Source organism: Sinohyriopsis cumingii, chromosome 16, assembly GCF_028554795.1.
Source record: "Sinohyriopsis cumingii isolate HCF-2022 chromosome 16, ASM2855479v2, whole genome shotgun sequence".
NCBI classification, from domain to species: Eukaryota; Metazoa; Mollusca; class Bivalvia; order Unionida; family Unionidae; genus Sinohyriopsis; species Sinohyriopsis cumingii.
The window spans coordinates 93,867,671-93,891,451 of NC_142976.1; the positions used below are offsets into that span (position 1 = coordinate 93,867,671).

The following is a 23,781-nucleotide window of genomic DNA, read 5'->3' on the forward strand; positions in this document are numbered from 1 at the left end:
TCTACATTGTGATAAGAATATAATTTTTCATAGTATAATTTAGTTTGTTAAAATTTTTTGCACATTTTGTGTAAATGTTACATGGTTATTTGCTAGCCAATCACATTTGAAAATTGGGTACTGAAAAATACAAGTTCTGTATGAGATGAATAGAGATAACCTGTTTTTAATGTTTGGAGTTAGGAAATCACTAACTTCCACTAAGGGGGTTCTCTGAGGGAAGAATCTGTTACACTTCCTGGCATAGGGCAGTCACCAGCCCCAGCTCCCTGATGCAAATGAAGTATGAGCTTTGTCTTGTGCTAGTAGGTCGTGAATAAAATATTTTATTTGTCAGATTCAAGTTTATGGAACAAGACTCCAATAGATTCTGTATCATCTGACCAGTATTGCTCATTAACCAGGAAGTCTGTAAAGTGACAGCAAGATCTGTCACAGATCACTGGGTATCTGACACTGGGACATTCAGCAAAGCTCTGTCACAGTTCTGGATCACTGGATATCCAACACTGGGACAGACAGCAAAGATCTGTCACAGAACAGTGGATCACTGGGACATGTGTCTAGTGACAGTCATAAGGTCTCTCACTGGGTATGTTTGCCATGTTGATGTGCCTGTGGTCTGAGTTGTGCTAATGTGCCTTTTGATGTATCAAAATATAATCCAAATTGTCCATGATGATATACATTCAATAATATAGTCACAACTTTCGTATTTGTTGTTGGTTTTCTATGATGTTTGATGATCTTAACTTACCCTTTTTTGCATTACAGCTTGTGTGTGATCAAAACGTATAGCACTGCATTGATAAAATTTCTGTATAAGCAAAACATTGTGGCTTAACAACATGTTTGTTCTCCTGTAGAAATGTTCTACAGAAATTCTTCATGATATCCATGCCTTAAACTCCCCAATAAATAGAACTCTATTTGTCATCATAATTTTACATAACATCAGTAAAAACTGAAATTCATATTTTCAGAAACTGGTGTTTTGGGAGAGGTCCTGCCTGATAGCAGTGCAGTGACAGTTCAAATGGAAGCCAAGCCACTTGTTTTTCCAAAGGATGTAGAAGATGTAATAGAAAAAGAAAAGCATTCTGTTAAAGGCAGAGTTGAGTCTACTAAAGATGAGGTTAAAACTGACATGCCATCTGGTTCAAGTAACGTTCCTAAAATTGTTGCTGAAGATGAAGATCTGATATCAGATTTCAAAGAGGATTCTTTGGGTGTAGATATGTCAGAGTTCATTTGCATTGATGAAATTGGCTATGACGATGCAGAAACAAATGAAGAGAGTCCTGAAAAGCAGAGTGCAAAGGAGACAGAACTGTCAGGTGATCAAGAACATGAAATTCAAGATGAAGTCTCCTCACCAACAGAGCATAATCAGATTGAAGATATGCTACGATATTTTGTTTGCATAGATGATATTGGGGATGAAGAAGGAAGTTAAGGATGCTGGAATAAAAAGGCCTTATATGGGTGTTGAGTGAAGTTTAAATTTTGTTTGAGATGGTCAGAGCTGATCTTAGAAATTATCACTATATATGGACCATCCAAGTTGTTGGTGCAAAATAGTATCTCCCTTGATAGAGAAGGGTGTTATTCAGGTTCTTTGGCCAGAGTGGTTGAAAGAAACAGATCATCAGGATTTTTATATGAAAAACAAAATACTGTATATAAACAGCAATAGTGCTTGAGAGGTAACTTCAAATACAGCAGTCCATAATGTAGATAAATGTTTTGAAATACTTTCCTAGAATAGGCTGAATAAAAAAAATAAGTTCATATCCTGTTATTCTCTAGTTACACTTGTTATCTATCCAACAATATTTTGGACCTCATGGTGATTTTTTGTTATATTAGGGTATCACTGTTGACACCTTGTTATATTAGGGGATCACTGTTGACACCTTGTTATATTAGGGTATCACTGTTGACACCTTGTTATGTTAGGGTATCACTGTTGACACCTTGTTAACTAACAATATCTCAAGTACCTAGTGTTTTTTTTAAATACATATTAACAAACCACTTTTCATTCAAAGATTAAAAAGAGAAAATTTTCATGAAATATGCACATTCTCTTAAGTTTTGAGTTTTATTGCTTTTTATATGTAAAAAATGACAAAAAGTAGAGTAAGTCACCATTGTTACAAGTGCTGTAAAAATGTCCACCATCTTTGATACCTGTCATCCAGACTTATATCTTCCCTGGAGCAGTTAAATTAGTTAATGCACCAGTGGTTTTGGGTAGCACAGTATCATGGACTTACTTCACAGCTCTGTGATTCTATGTTAGATCCTAGAATTAGCATGTGCTGATGCAAGTTGAAGCCCACCCAGTATTAGAGTTCTTTGGGTTTTCACCACTTCAAGGTATATCTTAATAAGTACAGTACAAAGTGTGTTGACCATTTTCCACTCCATTCTGTGTAGTTGCCAATGATTTGCACCTCACTGCACTGTAATATCCAGGTGTTACACAAGTGGAGATCGCTACAATAATAACAACAACAACCATCCATGAATGTGGATCAACTGTGTACTGATTTGTTTTCTCCATTTTCTGCCGACTTTGAAAATGCAAATGTGCTGTTGATTATGGAGCATTGTTTTAATTTAAGGTTTCTTCAAAAATGAAAGGGTACATCCTCAACCATGGCTGTAACCAAAAACTTTTTAATGTTACCTGATGGCAAGGGTGATCAAAGGTTAAGGTCAAGCCAAAAACTGTTTAATGTTACCTGATGGCAAGGGTGATCAAAGGTTAAGGTCAAGCCAAAAACTGTTCAATGTTACCTGATGGCAAGGGTGATCAAAGATTAAGGTCACTGGTAACACTTCTTACAGTTGTAAGTGAGTGGACAGCGGTTCATGACATCAGTGTAAAGATTCAATACAAATATTGCTATGTGTATGAATATTAAGGATCATGTCCATATTTTATATTTGGGTGGGTGGGGAACATGTGTCTGTAAATAAGTATTATGTCTGTCTGTTTATATTACTGCAAAATACTTTCCTATGGATTGGATTTCAGCCAGATGTTTGGCATGCAGCTTTATTTATCATATTTTCAATGAATTTAGATTTACAGCATTTCACATCGTCATTTAGAAGTTCTAGTGCATATATACCTATTCTCTGTTTCGTATCTGTTTAAGTCAGTGCGGAGTGATTGGCATTGAGCAGGGCCCTCTGCCTTGCATTTTTTGCTTATAACTCCAGTTACATAAGATTTCAGCCACTGTTCAAATATTAATGTAACTCACATGTATTAGGGATTATGTATATTTCTGACATAATTAAGACAATGTTGGTTTATTAGCAGCATTTTTTCATTGTATCAATGGAGTCATATCTGGTCATCTTTTTGTACCTGTGGTTTTGCATATCTGTGCGAAGCAAGGATTTTGGTTGCTGTTATTTATCTTAAGATTCATTTTTTCAATAAGGCATCAGAAAAATCGCTGGACTCGAGACTGTTGGATTAAGAAATTTGCTATATAAAATATATCTGCAGGTACTACACTGGGTTACACAACATATACTTGTTTAAATAGCTGATGCTTCAGTCTCTGAAGTTTTTCTGAGGCTGTCTTAAGATTTTTTAATTTTTTTTATTTAGTATTTTGACTTTAAAAACCATTTTCTGGAATTACCTGGCCAAATGACCAGCTGTACAGTTGATTAACTTGGTGTATTAATATTTACATAGTTGAACGAGTAATATTTTAAGTCCTTAAATTGTGAATATATGATATTGCACTTCACAATGGGTGCATCAGTTGCCATTTTCTCTGAATCTAATTATGTACCAGCGTTGTGTGTTTATTCCATGATTTTGTAGATTACCTGGCCATTAGTAGAGAACTTGTGAGTCAACATTCCTAAGTCAACCAGACCACTCTGGTGGCCTAGTGATTAGAGCATCTGCCTTGGATGCAGGAAGTCACAGGTTCAAACCCTGGCCAAGTCATACCAAAGACTAATAAAAAGGGTACTAACAGATGCCTTGCTGAGTGCTCAGCATTAAAAGGTTAGTGTTAGGACTGGTCAGCCTGGTGTCAGGATAATGTGACTGGGTGGGACATCATGATGTGTCTGTGGCATGATGCCCAGTGCTAGACATCATTTTAAATTGCCACATTGCGGACATCGTAGCAATATGACTGAATTTTTGTTAAAGCTACGCTAAAAATCCAAATCAAACACACACACTTAAGTCAACCATTTTGCATCCATCAACAAATACTACTGTTACTGATCAGCAGGTAATTCCCTATTCCAGCTTGAAATGAGATTCCAAGTGACTAACAAACACACGATGTGGGTGATGTAGAAATGATGAGGACATCTTCCCCCTCTTATTTTCTTTATTTATAGTTGATTTTATGTTTCGTGTAATAAGACTACTTATTAGTATGTGTAATAAAAGTAATGTTACATGCATAAGATGCAAATGTTAAGTGTTGTAGGACTAATGTTACATGTAATAAGATATGTTGCCATGTCATGGAACTACATCTGTTATATGTAATAAAATATGTTGCCATGCCATAGAACTACATCTGTTATATGTAATAAGATATGTTGCCATGTCATGGAACTACATCTGTTATATGTAATAAGATATGTTGCCATGTCATGGAACTACATCTGTCATATGTAATAAAATATGTTGCCATGTCATGGAACTACATCTGTCATATGTAATAAAATGTTGCCATGCCATAGAACTACATCTGTCATATGTAATAAAATATGTTGCCATGTCATGGAACTACATCTGTCATATGTAATAAGATATGTTGCCATGTCATGGAACTACATCTGTCATATGTAATAAAATATGTTGCCATGTCATGGAACTACATCTGTTATATGTAATAAAATATGTTGCCATGCCATAGAACTACATCTGTTATATGTAATAAAATGTGCATGTTATCTGCTACAGGACTACTGTTGGATGTAACAAGACTTACATGTAACAAGATTATTTATGTTGCATGTAATAGACTACTTACCTGTATGTGTAATAGAACTAATGTTACATGCATTAAGATTCTAATGTTACATGTAGTAGGACTAATGTTATATTTAATAAGATATGTTGCCATGTCATAGCACTACATCTGTTATATGTATTAAGATGTGTATGTTATGTGTTACAGGTCTGTTACATGTAATAGACTACTTGCCTGTATGTGTAATAGAACTAATGTTAAATGCATTAAGATGCTAATGTTACATGTAGTAGGACTAATGTTACCCGTAATAAGATATGTTGCCATGTCATAGTACTATGTATGTTATATGTAATAAGATGTGTATGTTATCCGTTACAGGTCTGTTACATGTAATAGACTACTTGCCTGTATGTGTAATAGAACTAATGTGTAATAAAAATACTTCCATTAAATGTCAGAAAACTACTGCCATGGAATCCATCTTGAAAATCTTGTTACTTCTACTCCTTCTGAATGGAAAGTCATATTGCCATGTGGTTTTTACAAGATGTCTCCTTCGAATATGTTCCCCAATCACATTACGTTAGGAATATTAGCCTGCTACCTCACAAATCCAACAAAGCTAAATGACAAAAATGTGTCTTTACCAGTCTGTATCAATAGACAAAGCCCTTGCCCATTACCTCCCCTTGATAACACCAGGTGTCGTCAGTTTTTTTTTTTTTTGCTTTGCTGCTGTATAGACGGCACATCATAAAATTCATCCTCAACAATCCAGCCTTTTTTATGTTCTTATGGGCCCAACAACGTTCATTTTGGATTTGTGGGTAGTATGCATTCTTTTACAAGTGGAGTTTCTGACGAAGATTTGGAAGGTCCTAATCGTACTCAAATCCTTTGTCTCAGTTGTGTGTACAATTTTGGGGCAACAGTATTACCCCAACAAGTCAAGTTATCCTCCAGTCTGCAGTAGCTAATACCGATGACAGTGGTCAATTCACTTGACAGCTTTTCATAGGCCCCATGTCTCTTGGCAGACATTCAGTAATGCAACATTAACGGACAATATAGTATGGCTATTAAAATTTAGTTTTGTGGGGTAAAATTAATTATGAGTTGTGTAATGCTTACTTACTGCTATTACTCGCACACTAAACCCTCTCTGGCGGAGTTTAGTCTTGGTCCAAGTGAAAGAGGAAGATATTCTGTATCTTGAGAATGGGGGGGATGATGATGATGGCTTGTTTTGTTATCTATTCTGGTGGAGGGAATATTAAGCATATGAGCAATGACTATTAATTGAATAAGCATCCCTAATTTCTAACAACAACATGTAGTTAAAACAAATGTTCACAAAAGAAAATACATTCAGTGTAATACAAAAAATTTTTATTAGCATTGTTTACAGGAAAAGCCATAACAAACAATATTTTATACAATGAACCAGCTTCCATACCTGAAAAGTAAAAGTCCACGATCAGGCATGTGTAGAGGGTATGCATCTCAAATTAAATTAAAGTAGTGAATAATTTCTACCTTCTGGGTGAGCCTATTTGTCACTTGATGAAAAATGCAAATTATTCATCGATATAATCTCACTGTAGTGAATATTGCAATGACGTGCGCACGGATGCCTCGAACACTACGCCTTCGCCTTCAATGACGTCATGTTATAATGAAATACTCTTACATGATGTAGCGAAAAACAAGTCTGGATTTATTAGCATAATTGATTTTTTTTAAAATTGTGACAAGTATATATCCAATCGCAGAAAGTGTTAGTACTGTACAAATAATCGCGGACATTTTTAGAATGTAAAAGATAAGGGAATGGAGCTATTATTCTGTACTTGAAAGTGAAGTTTTTAAATGCATGAACGCTGTGAATTCTGCTCTACAGTCCTTATGTTCGTCTTTCTATCTGTCTTGTTGATGAAACTAATCGAGCAGTATTTGACAGATTGCCGCCATACCTTTTAAACATCAGTTGAATATGTGCATATCATCGACTCATTTTCTTCCAATACATTTATTAAGGGCTATTCCCCTTTTGACGGTGGCGGGGCTGGTATTGTGTCTGGCAGAATACTGAAAACGCAGCTAGTTTCGGGTTTCAGTGAATTGCTGTGAAATCTTGTACATTCTCTGGTCATTATTTGAGAACAAGCATATTCACAATTCACAATTTACTTTCCTCCCACAATTTTCATTAGATTTATTGCCCTTTTGTCTTGCAGCAGATTTTTTTAATATATAGCCATTACATATTTATCTTGTATGAATCGTCTAAACACGCGTACTTCGAAGGATTACCGTCCCGTCGCAATTTTTGCCCTAGTTGTTCCCATTTATCTTGATGCTGAGAGAGAATGTTGTGAACCCAACGTGAATTGCAATTTATTTTTTGTTACAAGTATCACTGTGAAACTTAATACACATCATGTTCATCGTCGAAAGATGCGCATATTGTCAAATCTTGGAGCTCGCACGATTTTTTTCTTCAAGGGTTATGATCCTTTTTTGTACTTGACGCTTAAGGGAATATATTAAAGAAGTTTGAGAAAGCAACTTCTCTCGGATGTTTCAGTGGGTGGCTGTAAAACAGTTCATGTTATGGTCATTGTACTGATCAATCATTGTATAATCTGTTTGAAGCTATCTAGTACTCGTGAAAAGCACAAAACCTATACAAATTTACTGAGTCGATACTCGTGTAGATTTTTCAGTTTGAACCATTGATGAATAGGGAAAATTTTCCACACGACCTTACAAAAAAGATGGAACAATACAGAGGTTTGTGTATAAGAACAAGTTCAATATCCGTTATGGTTACAATTCTCCAAACATTTAAAAAGAATAGAAAAATTATTTATCAATCCCGAGAAAGAATATTTCGTTCCAGTTTTACACCTTTGCTTACCGGAAAGTACTTGGTTTTATATACCGATTATCAAGTGCTCATTGATGACCTGAAACAAATATAAAATTGCAGATGATATTCAGATAAAGATAAACTGTTTTAAGGCCATTTAAGAATCTCATATCTACTTTACCTTTTTGCACATTTTTCCAATAGCTTTCCTGTCAGCCTAAACTATACTATGCCTTTGAAACAGACCTTGAATATTCCCGCTTGGTCTGTCTGTCTGTCTGTCTGTCTGTCTCTCTCTCTCTCTCTCTCTCTCTCTCTCTCTCTCTATATATATATATATATATATATATATATATATATATATATAATCATCCATCTAGCAACTATTCTCATCCTTTCATATAACCCCGACTTGGCACTATTTATTTTGATAGATGATACGTTCATTCTGGCAAGAGGTGTTAATTCTGCAAAATGCAAGTTTTTTGCTTGTTTGTTTGTTTTGACATTAATAATAGTTCAAAGGCCTCCATACCATCCCATCTTTAATTCTCTCTTCCTTTGTTCGGTATAAGTGCTTTTGTTCATTTTTTCAATTGGATTTATAATAAGGGTTCTCAAGTACACGTTACTTACGGCAGTGACAGTTGCCTTCATTGGAACAATGCCCTGTGGATCCGTCTGAGCAGGTACATGCGTTGCCTTGGTCACATGCTGCAGTATGAGCGGATGTAGCTTGACGCTTGCCTAATTCAGCTGCAATATATGTGATGTGATTTGGATTTTTAACATAGTTTTAGCAATGTTTCAATCATATCGCTACGATGTCTGCGGTGTGGCAGTTTATTATGATATCTAGCACTGGGGCATCGTGCCGCAGACACGTATAATCACGTCCCACCCAGTAACATTATCTTGACATCAGGCCGACCAGTCCCAACACTAACCTCTTAATGCTGAGCGCCAAGCGAGGCAGCTGTTAGTACCATTTTTGTAAGTCATTGGTCTGACTTGGCCGGGGATTGAACCCACGACCTCCCACACCCGAGGCGGACTGCTGAAATATAAATTACACACTGTCTTGAAATACTGACAAAATGATTTCCTTCACATTCTTCATTATCAATCACGCAAAATTGTCGCACAGAGAGAGAGAGAGAGAGACTAGGGGGTCGGGTCTGCGAAACTTGTTTCTAATAAATTAAGAACACAGATTGCTCTATCTCATAAATAAAAAAAAAGTTTGGTTGATATTTTCCACAAGATGTACTTTATCACAATACATTAGCCATGTTGCGTTGTTCTTTTGTGTCCATATTAAAAGCTCGCGCGTACGTCTGTTTGTGTGTCTTTTCAATGAAAACTTTCGTGAATGAAACGTGACCTTTCAGAGTTGGCGTAAGATCTTGTTACAGAAATAGATCTAACCAGCTATATAGATTTTAATTTCGTATTCTAAGCTGCCATTCATGTTTTCTTGTCCACTGATCATCATAAAATGCTTCCACGTTTAACGTAGACCTGTCTGACAAGAAATGTTTCCCTTCAAATTCATTGCTGCATGCGTGTGTGTGTGTGTGATTTAGATTTTTAACGTAGCTTTAACAATTTTTCAGTCATATCGCTGCGATGTTTGCAGTGTGACAGTTTATAGTGATGCCTACCACTGTGGCATCATGCCGCAGACATGTAGCATGATGTCCCACCCAGTCACATTATCCTGACACCAGTCCGACCAGTCCTAACACTAACCTCTTGATGCTGAGCGCTAAGCGAGACAACTGTTAGTACTATTTTTGTAAGTCTTCGGTATGACTCCGCCGAGGTTCAAACCCGAAACTTCCAGTATCAGGATTCGGCCATTGTGGGTATTTGAGAAAGGATGTCAGTAGCTTCTTGTGGGTCGGTGGTTCTTTCCGGGTTCTTCCTTCACCATTATTACTGACCGACATGCATATCCTATCATGTGCTGAAAAATGGCGTTAAACCCCACAACAACAACAACTTTCCGCATCCGAGGCGGACGCTCTAACCACTAGGCCCCCGAAGCGGTAAATTCATTGCTGTAACAGGGGAGAGGGAAAGAGAAACTCGTCTTAGTATGTAATGGAATCCACCGACCGCTTAATCTTGATTAATTTTGTTTAAATTGTAGATATTATGCAGGTTGAGTATTAAACATTACAACTAGAATGTGTTTTTATATTTGTAATACTGGCTTTTATGATGGGGGCGGGGGGAGAATAACTAGAAAGCTGTGCTGACGTAATGTGAATACTCGGAGGGTATGTTGGGTAAATTTTTGTAATAGAAAGGAAATCAACCAGCTAGATTGATCTTTTTCTCTCATTCTGTACTAATTAATTTTTTGCTGCTCAATAAATCCACATAAAATTCCCGCATGTGTAATGCAGACCTACCCAAGCACTCACACCTATTCGATATACAGTAGACGCTATCGTAGTCTTCAATGCAGGAGCAGTCCTGGTCACTGAAGCACATGATGGAGCCGTCAGGGTGATGACCGGGATGGCCTTGTTGCTGGGCGCGGGCTACTACTTAAGAAATAATAATAATAATAATAATAATAATAATAATCAAACAAGGAAAAACATTTGCTTAACAATACTCGATAACATGGTATGGACATATATGTGATTTTGAACTGCAAGTAATAAAGCGCTACCCCACTTCACTTATTCTAAGTAAGGTATTGGACACAAGGAACACAAAATTAGACTAATTAATGAAAAACAACCTGTTTGCATTTTTACCAATGCATTTCAGAATAGAAATGAGAGCCCCTAAAATGGCAAATATATGGACATTGTTATCATTACATTTCACACTAGAGATCATAGAGCCCCTAAAATGGTAAATATATGGATATTTTAGCATTACATTTTACTTTGTAAGTAATGGAGACCCACAAGCCATGCATGTTTTGAACATTAAATTCCCACACTTCTCACACATAATCAACTAAATGAAATTAGGATTATCGCAGATCAGTTCCTATGACCAGACATTAGCAGCAAACTGTGCGTGTTGGGACAACACCTGAAACAATTACTTTTTATGGTCCTAATGACAAAAGGATGGATCCTCTCAAAAATAAATATCTCCCGGTAAACTTTATATGGTCATCATATATCCACCTACCAAAAACACTAAACCGCGACTGTGACATAATTTTTAAAGTACCCATCCCCAACCACAAACAAAAGCGATATAAAACACTGGTCACCCCCACCCCTTCTGCTCTTCTCGGCGACAGCATTTTCAATGCAAGCTGAAATAAATTAGAAACATAATATTAATACATAACAAATGGAATGAATCAATGCAAATGACTCCGCTTGGAGAAGACTACGCTTTGGGGTAGCGAATTACGATGGAAACTCTGGTACGAATCACCCAAACTGTTCGTGTATGTGAGTGTTACAAATTATAGACAACGATGCAAGTGTATTTATGTATGTATTTATATTGGGAGAAAAAACAACTTGGCAATAACGAATCGTATAAGGCATTTTCTTCTTCTTTTGCTTTGGCCTTTATGTATATGCCCATAAGTGAAGCGGTTACTAGGTTACCGAAATACGCAGCCTGATATTATTTGTAATTGTTTTAATAATAATAAGCAAAGCAACCTTTGATTTAAGAGATTTTGATATTTACTTTTTACCCCATTTCTGACGCAATCCATGTACTGACGTCACTTGATCGTACTTTATTTTACAAGATTGGACAGGTATGATAAATCGCGGATCGGTCAGAACTTAAAGTATAGGAGTGGGATTATGATTGTGAGATTCCAAAATGTGTATTTATATATTTTCTGTGGAAATGTCATATACTTATGTATTTTAAAGTAAATAAAGGCATATCAGATAAAACGAGGTAAACACTATCCAATCAAATACGACCGAGTGACTTCAGTAAACGAATGATGCTATACATAGAAAAATGTTAATAATTTCTATAAAAATTACTGAGATCGAATTTTAGTTTGCTTTTTTTCATCATTATTCAAAACACACAAATCATAATATATTTATTTACATTGGCATTACGGTAAAATATATGTGTATTTAGGTTTGTGAATTTATTTTAGTGTTTCTAGTAATCCTCAAGCAGTTACCAGTAAATCATAAGCAGCGTGTTTTAGGTGTTTGCGAATCTGACATAGCACTAAAAATTTCCTGGGATATGGAGAATCCACTGAGGCAGATGACATATGCGACATAGCGGTACCATAACAAACTAAAACACAGTATAGAAATTCTAGTTTTATGGTTTTACCACCCGGTAGGTAGCTTCACGATTATCAGGTGTTCTCGTTTCGAAAAAAATGAATGATATTACACAATGCGCGACTACGTCATTGAGTCTCCGTTGTTCTAGCAAGCTCCCAAATGTAAGACTGTACCCATTTTATAGAAAGTGAACATGCCCAAAATAAAATGGTTAATATTTTTATATTGGATTGTTTTGACGGTGCAGTTAAATATATAATGTACCTCCGTGGGTTAATTTGGTTGCAGTTATGGGAGAGGGACATTGCAAGTTCGGGTCACGGTCGGTGAAAAATATACATTTTTCTATAATAAGTGGGGAAACACTCAAATTTTTATAAGTTTCATTTATGAACTAAAAGTCAACTTTACGAATGTATTGATTGGTACTGATTATAAAACTGAGACAAACATAATTCCTTGACAAAGTCTGAGCCACCTTGAGTGTCGCTTGGCACATAGGGCTCGTTGGAGCAGCATTCACACTTAGGTTTAGATGGCACACGTATCTACAGTCTCAAGGGTCACCAGAAAAAGATATTCTGGTTTTAGTATCTCCTTTTGTAAAGTCATTTAAGAAAATAAATCTCATATAAACATGAACACTGAAAGAATACACATGATTCTTGATTGCATGAAATATCTAGAAGTATTATTTTGTCTTTCCAGCTAGATTTTTTCATCCGAGACTTGCTGAAAAACAGCAACTATCCAAACCACTCGCACATTTTCCAGTTTTATTATCCTTCATTGAACTGAACGGTTTGTATTTGACCGGGGTGGGTGGGTAGCAATTGATTCTAACGTCGTTAGTAACGATGAATTTTGTCTCACCGTGCAAGGCAAAAAAGAAAATGTGTTTCCGGTCGGCCGACCGTCCCTGTTTTTCATTGCCAACCCTAGCCGAGAAACGTAGTGTACATCGATGACAAAATGACATGGTACTAAGCTTTACAACGTTGCTACAAGGTTCTAAATGATTGCTTTACAACGTTGTCTCAAGATACTAAGTGATTATTTTACAACCTTTCCACAAGGTACTAAGTGATTGCTTTACAACGTTGTCTCAAGGTACTAAGTGATTACTTTACAACCTTGTCACAAGGTACTAAGTGATTGCTTTACAACGTTCTCACAAGGTACTAAATGATTGCTTTACGATGTTTTCACGAGGTACTAAATGACTGATTTACAACGTTGTCACAAGGTTCTAAATGATTGTTTTACAACGTTGTCACAAGGTGCGATTGCTTTACAACATTGTCATAAGATACTAAGTGATTGCTTTACAACGTTATCTCAAGATACTAACCGACTGCTTTACAACGTTGTCAACCTTATAAATATTCTCATATTTAATGTTTGGTATATTATGTATATTTGATTTAATTATATCTGATTTAATATATATATTTATTTCAATTTAATTGTTTGTCAGTTTTAATTTTTTATTTTTCATTACATTCTGTTGTAATGTAAATTTATTCACTAGAGCTGATCATTTTTTTTTCAGAAAATAATTTGACCTTGACTGTTAGTTTGTAAACAACCATGTGTTGCTCTAGATCATGACCTTAATTCAAAATTAGTAGCAACCACGTAAACAAGTTATATTTTTATTTTAAAATGATTGGTTGTTGTCGAGGTCATGATGGGACTACATGTTTAAAATGAAAACAATTTTTATTTATTTGTTATTTATTAGAGTAAAATGATTGGTTTTCGTCAGGGCCACACTGGGTGGACGTGATCTTTAACAAGTACCTAATTTCTACGTTCTTCTAGAACATGATCACGTGACCCCTTTGTGCGTTTTAGAGTACGATATAACCTTTGTTCTGGAGAGAGATTTCAGTAGAAGTTGGGCTGTTACACTGGAAGTTGTATGTTGTGCTGTTTGGGGTTATTTCAAATTACTTGGACCGGAGTTATTTCAAATTATTTGGATTCAAAAGGATTAATTCTTTCTCTTCCTGTACAATACATGTGCTCATGTGAAATTGTTGAACAAAGACGGTTTTTATAAAAATTTATTCAAATTTCCAAAACCGGAATGATAATTCTTGTTTCTACAAGGAACTGTAGACATCAACACTACAGACTTCAGCATACGTCATCATCTTCCATCTTGGATTCTTAGTCGGGACTTGAACTTTAAATCATTAGAACATTTTGTTATTCGGACTTCAAAAATTTTATTCGTGGATTATTCTTGGATCATTTTGGATTTGATTCTTAAAACCGTTAAGTTAATTTTTTTTTTCATTTTTACAGAACTTTACAGGGAAATAGATTATTGTATTTTTCAAAGCTTGTTGTTTTCACACTTTCTTGTGTTACTGTTTATTCGAGCCTAAACACGTGACATAAGAGGTATTTGTACCTGAAAAGGAAGGGACAAGCCATACGCCTTCCGCTTGGTATATTAATTTATACACGAGAAGGGCTTGTTAAAAATCTTAATATTGAAATTTTATTTTAAAATTTTCTCTAAAAAATTGCACTATTTCACTATTTCACGCACACGATTCACCGACACGCACAATGCTGTCATCAATATTGAAGCGAAACGCATACCGAATTCGACCGATTGACGAACTTAAAATAACTGCAATGCTTACCATTTGAAAAGAGGCAAATGTGACCAGAATAATCTGTTCAAAATCATACGAGTGTTTGACACACGGGATACCATCCCCGTGTTTTCATGATTCGCGATATATCGGCCTATTCTGCGCACAGCTTTGAAAAATTATAATGTTTATCCATCGGGGCTATAGAAATGAAATACATTACTTTGGACTGTTTGTGTCAGCAGTTCAGTCGAGTAATTAAGTCAGATTTATAGCTAGTTTTACAAAATTCAACGTAACAATGCCAATAAATGGCAAAAGATATTAATCAAACAAAACCGATCATATGAGAAAATTTTTAGTAAAGTTCAATATTTTATTGAAAAAAGTAAGATATTATGTAGAAGATAAAAAGAAATGAATAGGGTTTAATGAGTTTACAAAATCTTGTTTATGGGGAAAAATTACAAAAGAGTTAAGGAACAGATTATACGCCACAGAATTTCTTGAGAATCCTGTTCTAGCGGCAAGTTGACAGGTTGGGTAGCATATGATTTTGTACGTGTGGGACAACTTCGTGCAAAATTGGAACTTGGATTAAGATGCAGAATTGTTGTAACGTATACATTTCCATCTTTTATATAATGTATGTATTTGTAAGATTCTAACAGATATATAGTAAATAGGATTTTCTGGGTTACAGTTTCAAGAAGGTCATGGGGGGGGGGGTCTTCATGTTGTCATTTAGAAATCACATTTTCATATGCATTTCGAGTTGATACCTGGTATAATTTTGTACATTTTATGAATATCATATTCCTTAGTTAAAGTGCGAGCGTTTTTTTTTTCTTGATACAAAATGGATGTTTGAGCACACAGAAAAATACACGTGGTCAAATGTTTATATAAATGACGTATCGTTGCGCATAATTACCCGACGCGCATAATTGGTCGACATGGTGGGTACATCCATACCGACAGATGAAATGTATGACATTATATGGTATTTCGGTTCGAGTGTATTCTGTCGCCTCATGCTAAACTGTTATGATAGAAACTTTCAAACTGGCGCTTAATGTTAATTTCGTGTTTGTTCACGGGCATTTTGACTTTACTTAATATTGGGTCAGTTAGTCCCAAGACCGGGAGTTGCGGACCTGATGTTCCTGGATTTGCGCAGATCACGTTTTTCAGCTGCGTCCACCAGTCTTTTCTGCTCAAAGGCTTCCGCACCTGCGTTGACTTGACTGCGCCAAGCAGATCGGTTAGCAGCGACACTCTCCCAGCTATCAGGATCAATGCCTAGGTTCTTCAGCGAAGCCTTGAGGGTGTCCTTGTATCTCTTTTTATGACCACCGTGAGATCTTTTGCCTTGTTGTAGCTCTCCATAAAAGACCTTCTTAGGTAGGCGTTCTACCGGCATGCGGACAACATGGCCAGCCCATCGGAGTTGTGCCTTGCACAGCATGGTGTGGATGCTTGTCATGCCGGCCATAGTGAGCACCTTGTTTGGTACCTTGTCCTGCCATCTGATTTTCAGTAGTTTCCTCAGGGAGCTCATATGGAAGTGGTTCAGTTTTTTAACATGACGGCTATACACAGTCCATGTCTCGCAAGCATAGAGGAGGGTGGGGAGAACAACCGCTGCGTAGACTTTGAGTTTGGTTGCAAGCTTGATGCCTCTCCTATCCCAGACATTTGAGCGGAGTCTGCCAAATGCTATGCTGGCTTTGGCAATCTTAGTGTTGACCTCATCGTCTATGTGGACTGCTTGTGAGAGGGTGCTGCCGAGGTATGTGAACCTGTCTATATTTTTGAGCTTATGGCCATTGGCAGTGATGGATGGTTCCATGTAATCTTCTCCAGGAGCTGGCTGATGCAGAACCTCAGTCTTGCTGGTAGAGATGCTGAGTCCGAAGTTGGAGCACGCTGTGGAAAAAAGGTTCATGCTCTGTTGCATACCTGCCTCCGTGCTGAAGTTGAGGGCACAGTCATCTGCAAACAGCAGGTCGCGAATGTTCTCAACTTGGACTTTGGTTTTGGCTTGGAGCCTCCTCAGGTTGAACAACTTCCCATCCAGACGGTATCTGAGACCTACTCCAACATAGCTGTCCTTGAAAGCATCCATCAGCATTGCGGAGAACATGAGGCTGAAGAGAGTGGGGGCCAAGACGCATCCTTGTTTCACACCATTCGTAACTGCAAAGGGTTTGGAATAATTACCCTGATCCTGGACTCTGGCAAGCATGCCATCATGAAACTGTCTCACCATTTCAATGGAGACTTCTGGACATCCAAATTTGGCCATGATCTTCCAAAGGCCTTACCGGCTGACAGTGTCGAATGCCTTAGTCAGGTCCACGAAGGTGGTATATAGCTGGACATTTTGTTCAAAACATTTTTCTTGCAACTGCCTGGCAGCAAAGATCATGTCGATGGTGCCTCTCTCCTTTCTGAAGCCACACTGGCTTTCTGGCAGTAGGCCATGATCAAGGTGTTCTGTGAGTCTGTTCAGCAGTATCCTGGCGATGCAGAGTAGAGAGATTCCTCTATTGTTCTCGCAGAACTGGCGATTGCCTTTGCGTTTGTAAAGGTGGACGATGGATGCATCTCTGAATTCCTGGGGTATGCGTTTCATCTTCCACATGTCACAGAACATCTCTGTTAGTCTTCCCACTAACTTAGGCCCACCAGACTTGTAGATCTCAGCTGGGATGGAGTCTGCTCCTGGAGCTTTTCCACTAGACAGGAGCTCAATGGCCTTATGAGTTTTCAGCACTGTTGGAGGGTCAGCCAACCTATCGTTGATCTCCACCTGTGGTAGACGGTTGATTGCTTCATTGTTGATGGAAGAGAGTCTGTTGAGGATACCGTCAAAGTGTTCCGCCCAGCGATCCAGTATCTTCTCCTTCTCGGTTAGGAGAGTGCTGCCATCGGAGCTCAAGAGTGGGGCTGTGCCTGCTGTTACTGGGCCATAAACATCACGAAGAGCACTATAGAAATTCTTCATGTCGTGTCTGTCGGCAAAGGACTGGATATTATCAGCCTTTCGGCTCAGCCATGTGTCCTGCATCTCGCGTAGTTTCTTCTGCACAGCTTGGCGGACTCTGCTGAAGGCATCTTTCTTTGCAGCGGACTTGGGGTCGATGTTGTATGCACAATGGAGATGATGCTTCTCCTCTAGCAGGGACTGTATTTCTTCACAGTTCTCGTCAAACCAGTCTTGGTGCTTTCGCGCAGTGACGCCAAGGGCTTCAGATGCAGTGGAGTACAACAGATGTTTGAAGGCCTTCCAGCATTTCTCAACGTCGTTGGTATCAGAGTTTGTGGTTTCTAGCTGGCTTGTCAGAGCTTCAGACAGAGCTTGCTCATTGTTGCAGACTTTCAGTCTGGAGACGTTGACTCGTTTAGGGACTTTAATTCCCTGTGGGCGTATGGGAGGTTTAATTTTTAGATTCATCTTGGAGATCAGTAGCCTGTGGTCTGTCCAGCAGTCAGCACCACACATGGCCTTGGTCACACGGCCGTCCTGCCTGTCATTCCTACCAACTAAATGCAGTCGATCTGGTGCCAATGCTTAGACCGTGGCTGCATCCAAGTTGTTTTATTGCGGTTAGGCAGACGGAAGATGGTGTTTGTGACCAGGAGATCAAATGTTGCGCACATTCACAAGAGCAGATGTCCATTACTGTTGCAGTTGCCAATTCCATGTCTACCAATAACTCCCTTCCACGAGATGTGGTGCGCGCCAACTCTGGCGTTAAAATCACCAAGAATGATCAGCATGTCTGACTTTGGTACTGAAGCAATCAGAGTTTCCAGATCCTGGTAGAACTTGTCTTTGGCTTCCTCCGAGTAGGTCATGGTTGGTGAATAAGCACTAATGAGTGTGGCTTGCTTTCTTCCATGTAAGGGTAGCTTCAGCATTATAAGCCGGTCATTAATTCCCTTTGGTAAGGTGGAGAGTTTATTCACCAAACTTGACTTGACAGCGAATCCAACTCCAGACTCCCAACGTTCATCGGTGCCACGTCCACTCCATAAAAAGGTGTAACCAGCTCTAACTTCAGTCAGTTGGTCCTCGTCGGCCAAACCAGTTTCACTTAGGGCTGCTATCTCTATCTTGTAGCGAGCAAGTTCTCTTGCAATCAGGGCAGTTCTTCTCTTTGGTATGTCAGCCTCTGCACGATCCAACAGAGTGCGTATGTTCCACGCACCAAGAGTGAGTGGAACTTTTGGGGTTTTCTTTGTGTTTCGACCGCAAGAATGGGATTCCCTCCAGCCGCGGTAAGCTGGTCGGGGTAGATGAAGGAGGCTTTTTTAAGGCACCTTTTCTAGCCCCATCCTCAGGCTATGGAGGTAAGCAGCGCTATCATGAAGAGGTCTGCTTTGTCGCTCAGACGGCTGCCGAAATCCATTTCAGCTTCAGATCAATGGAAGACGACCATATATCCTAAGCCGCCTGCGTGCAGGTCCGCCACTACTGCTGCCAGTGCATCCACACCTGCCGCATCGCAGTTCGCCCATCGCCGCAGGACTTGGGTACGGCTGATGACATAAATGACTTGCGCATGAGCTGGATTAAAGTGAGGAAGAGTTGCGCTGCGTCAGACTCACTCTCTCGTCCAGGCTCCACTTTGTCCAGTTGCAAGACGTAGTCAAGACGGCTAGAATGGAGACTGGATGCAGTGGATGACCAATGCGTCCTACGTGTCTTGCCGTGCTCTTAGCGTTCCACATCGCATTGCTGGGTCCGCCTTTCTGCCCGTTGACCAGCTGGTGGTTCCTCCGCGCAGTCCGCCGGTTCCAGTCTTCACATGCAGTGGGTGACAATCCCTGACTCACCGGGGGTCTGGAACCCATCGGTTACCCTAAGCCTGGTTTGGCCGGCCAGTAGAAGCCGTTGCCCGTGGTGTGGCCGCTGCGCATGCTACAGATTCTTGGAGCCACAGGTGAGAGTTCAGCGCAAAGTGGAGACCAAAGGTGGACTAGCTACCCCCGAGGGAGTACGACTGCTACCCCCCACCAGAGGTACTACCCCTCCATGAGTACCCCTTACACCACGCCACACTATACTACTCATGCGAGTTAACTATGCTGTTATATGAAACAGATTTCACCATGTTTGAATATATTTCAATTTTTAACGAGTTAATAGTAACATTTTTTTTTTTTGTGGAGAACATCTGCATTCTTATTTCTAATGTATAATTCGTTTGCGGCAAAATGCAGAAACACGTGTAAATTTCACGTGCTCCTAAAGTGTAAAACATCATTTTAAATAAGCAGTGCAAAGATCTGGATTCAAAAGATTAAATTTACACGTGTTTATAAACTCTTCAAATCTACAAGATAAGAGACTTGCCCTTCATACCATTTTAGTATGTGTGATTTCCCATTAGTCACATGCATTGGAAATTTTCCCTCACCTAGTTTGCTACCTTAATTCCTGTTACAGTATTTACCGTATATGTTGGGACATCGTATTTGTTGGCACATCATGAATGAATTTTAAAAGTATTTTTTATTTTTTTGTGCACTTAAATCATTCAATAATTACATGTCGGAAAATGCACTCCAGCTGAAACTTTATTTTAAAAAAATATAAAACTGTGTACATGACACAAAACTCTTTAATCCACTACATCTCATCAATGAAACCGTTCTCCTGCACACGTACAATCCATTCGTTCAGTGCTTGAATATTTATTTTAGCTTTCTCATACAGTGAAAAATTGTTAGAGGCAACACATCACCTGAAGCGGAAACTGCAAGGACTAAAGTCGGGTTTTTTCAAATCTGCACCAGTCTTGCTAACTCTCACACTTTTGACCCCCATCTTATCATCAGTCCATCCAGGAATGCGATCAAAGTACACTAGAATTTCATCCACGTTAATAATCATATTGTCTGCAAAATCATCTTCTCTTCTGGCCTTCACGAATTCATCAAATGATATTTTTTTCTCAAAATCTTCTGGGCAACGATGTCTGCGCACGAAGCACTATATTGTGTCACTTTAAAAATATATAATTCAGTCTTGGTTATTTTTCACCTAACACAGTGTCATACGTGAATGGCAGTTCGCTTTAATATATCGTTTGATGATTTATCTCTCGTTTGCGAAATAATCTGGACGACGCTGCATCATCGACTTCCGTGCACGAAGCATTATATTGTGTCTGTAAAGTGTCGAATTTTGAATTGTATTGAACCTTAAAGTTGAATGCATTGAGAATTAAATTTTATCACATTTAAAGGAGAAAAGTCTTTGTGAAGGATCACTTCGACCTTTCTTGTTGTCTCCCCCCCCCCCCCGTGTCAGTGTTAAATTTAAAAGGCTACCATTTATGACCCAGTGAGATTTTATCAGGGAATTGCAACGCTGTCCTGAGAAAGTAAACATTTGAGCTACCAACCATAACCGCTTGATAGGAACCCATGTCCAATTATCATTTTCAAAGGGAAATTGATATGCACCGTAGTTCACAGCTTCTATGCTGTCTAAAATCTGACGAAAGAAATGATTATCTTGGGATAGTTTAGGAACCGCTGCTTACGATTGGCCAGAATAAATTAAGGCGTACACTTTAGAAGTAATGTGAATTTAAAGTGACTACCTTGGTCGAAATTCTTCAGTCTTATAATTCCTGAGAGTAGTTTGACTCAGAGGAAGCCTAAAACGAATAGTGCTTTCCTTGTTAAACAAGAAAAGGGGATCAAGTCGCTGTCTTGCAAGAAAAGACAGGGTTTTAATGCTAGGACGCACAATTTCTTAAAGAGAACAGCATTCAGCTTTCTTGGGAGAGACGGGACAGTCCGAAGAAGGAAGTCCGAAAAAAGAAGTGACGAGTTCAGAAATAAATAAATCCAAATTAGACACTCTTATTAAATTCTGTTGACATAACTTAAGTTGAATTGGAATTGTCACTAATACTTTGTTTTGATTAAATTTGTTATTTTTCTTGTCTAAGGGAGCTCGTATTGCATCATTTCTTCACAATAGTCTTACTCAGTTCCCTGTTTAAATTCTATCCTTCCACTTCCACCGGGCGATATTATCGAGGAAGGTCATCCTCTAGATAACGTCAGCCAAATCCAATTAACCACCCCTCTTATTAAGAGGGCGACGTTACAGCATCACTTTAAAATTTGTTCCATTGTTTCAATTTATTTTCAAAATTCATGTGAATACCTGTGAAAAGAAACCAACATTTGCTTCCATATCTCGGCCGTCTTTGTATATTCCCCCAAACAATCGGCACTCTTAAAAGAATCTATAGTCGGCTTCCGATGTCGTCTTGCTTTGCAATACGTTAAAAGAAAAGTAACCAAAGTTGGCTTCTGAGGTTAGATTGCTTTGTAATATAAAAAAACCATTGTATTTAATGTCCCATCGGTAAATTCAAAGGAGGAGTTTACTGCTCGCTGTCAGTTGTGTTATTTATCACCCGGGCTTCTATGTGCTGACCATCTATAGTAATAATACAAAGGAGCATTGATGTTTGCGGGCAAATAGTAATGATACTTATGTAACCCATGCTGGTAAATGAATGTGTTTTCAAATAATGATTTTTATTTGTGGATTACTGTCGTACAGTAGACCTGGACCATGATATAATTCAATCTTGATTATGTTGCACCTAACACCGTGTCATTCATGAATGACAGTTGTCTTCAATATATCGGTTGATTATTTTCCTCTTGTTTGCGATGCTGTTGGATTCTGTTTTCAGTCGGATAACATATTCAAACCTTTGAGCACAACCAAACAAAATTTGTTTCTCAATGTTCATGTCATTTAACAACGTGGCGTGTGTTATCGGGCATGAGCAATACACGCTACAATATATTTTATTCTTTAATGCTAATGTTGAAAAAAAGGAACCAGTGATAAAAATACAAGGTTAGTTTCTTTCTTTTTATTATAAAATAAGCGTTTTGTTTGTCTGTTTTATTGCAACATGCATTGGGGAGCAATACAAATTTATTTCGTTTCTTAGGCTCTGGGACAGAAAAAAAAATTATTTATCGTGTCCCAATATATACTGTAAATACGGTAATATTCAAAGCTCGTTTTCGTATCACATTCATCACTGTTTCCGGCACGCGAGAGAGAGAGAGAGAGAGAGTGTGTATGTGTGTGTGTGTGCGTGTTGGATTTTTAATGTAGCTTTACGAACGTTTCAGTCATATCGCTACGATGTCTGCAGTGTGACAGTTTATAGTGATATCTAACACTGAGGCATTATGCCGCAGACATGTATCAAGATGTCCCATCCAGTCACATTATCTTGACACCAGGCTGACAAGTCCTAACATTAACCTCTTAATGCTGAGCGTCAAGCGGGTCTGCTGCTAGTGTAATTTTTTAAGTTTTTGTTATGACTCGGCATGTGTTCGAACCCGCGACCTTCCGCACTGTATCTAAGTGGAATAGTAAAGATGATCAGAAATACAAGATCGAAGCAAACAACAAACAAACAAAAACCAACAAATAATTTTCATATTGTCTGGTGACAACTTCTTTCGAAAGCTCACGATATTAAAAGGAGGGAGGGGTAACTCTGCTTAGTTGAATGCGAAGATAACAGGAAATTGTATCCGTTTGTCTTCGGCTCTTTTTTAATAGATCTCGTACAAAAATTTGAAAGTAACAAACGTGTAACAAATTCAGAGCTGAGTTAGGTCCATTACAAAGATTTCTTCATTTGAAAGTATGTGTTACCTAAGTAAAACCTGCTTACGAGATCTCTTTAATTTCAGGTGCTTACAAGACATGAAGCAAATTATTTTGTCCAAAAAAAGATAAGTTGCAAATAATGAAGTTACTTACCAAGAAGAAAGCAAAGGAAGACGAGTGTTCTCATCTTGGGACAGTTATTGGCAAATCTCAATACAAGAAGTAAACAATGTTTGCTGAGTTGTATACATGTCTAAGCAGTTAGCATGTGCTATTCTCCCACACTGTTCCCATCAGGACGTCCAGGATTACAGAAATGCAAGTCACGACAGTCATGGTTGCCTCTAACCTCCGACACCCTACATTCCTGAAAGAG

General features: G+C 38.2%; 2 protein-coding genes across 4 annotated transcripts in view; one reads left to right on the forward strand and one right to left on the reverse strand.

The window, feature by feature from the left end:
- The window catches only part of LOC149781009 (uncharacterized), a 138,458-nt gene extending 132,990 nt beyond the window's left edge, over positions 1 to 5,468 (forward strand). The window contains exon 18 of the mRNA XM_089938122.1: positions 984 to 5,468. Within this exon, the coding sequence (XP_089794248.1) occupies positions 984 to 1,456 (473 nt within the window). The 3' untranslated portion in view covers positions 1,457 to 5,468. The remainder of the gene's footprint in view (positions 1 to 983) is intronic.
- Positions 5,469 to 6,346: 878 nt separating this feature from the next.
- LOC149781010 (uncharacterized) lies at positions 6,347 to 23,768 on the reverse strand. 3 transcript variants are annotated; one of them, XM_089938124.1, is made up of 5 exons: positions 23,559 to 23,736; positions 10,272 to 10,406; positions 8,488 to 8,607; positions 7,900 to 7,948; positions 6,347 to 6,435 (listed from the first exon to the last, which is right to left on the reverse strand). In XM_089938124.1, the coding sequence occupies exons 1-4, from the start codon at positions 23,590 to 23,592 to the stop codon at positions 7,938 to 7,940; spliced, it is 300 nt and encodes a 99-aa protein (XP_089794250.1). In that variant the 5' UTR covers positions 23,593 to 23,736; the 3' UTR covers positions 6,347 to 6,435; positions 7,900 to 7,937. The 3 variants fall into 3 exon arrangements, with proteins under 3 accessions (XP_089794250.1, XP_089794249.1, XP_089794252.1); XM_089938123.1 differs by having other exon boundaries at positions 10,272 to 10,409; XM_089938126.1 differs by lacking the exon at positions 10,272 to 10,406 and having other exon boundaries at positions 23,559 to 23,768.
- Positions 23,769 to 23,781: the final 13 nt, after the last annotated feature.

Bases quoted from the DNA above. Each gene is read 5' to 3' on its own strand.
- LOC149781010 (XM_089938123.1), bottom strand. From the start codon at position 23,592: ATGAGAACACTCGTCTTCCTTTGCTTTCTTCTTG. The intron at 10,410-23,558 runs GTAAGTAACTTC...TTATTTCTTAAG, and splicing joins CTTCCTTTGCTTTCTTCTTG to TAGTAGCCCGCGCCCAGCAA. The intron at 8,608-10,271 runs GTAGGTCTGCAT...CATATATTGCAG, and splicing joins GAATAGGTGTGAGTGCTTGG to CTGAATTAGGCAAGCGTCAA.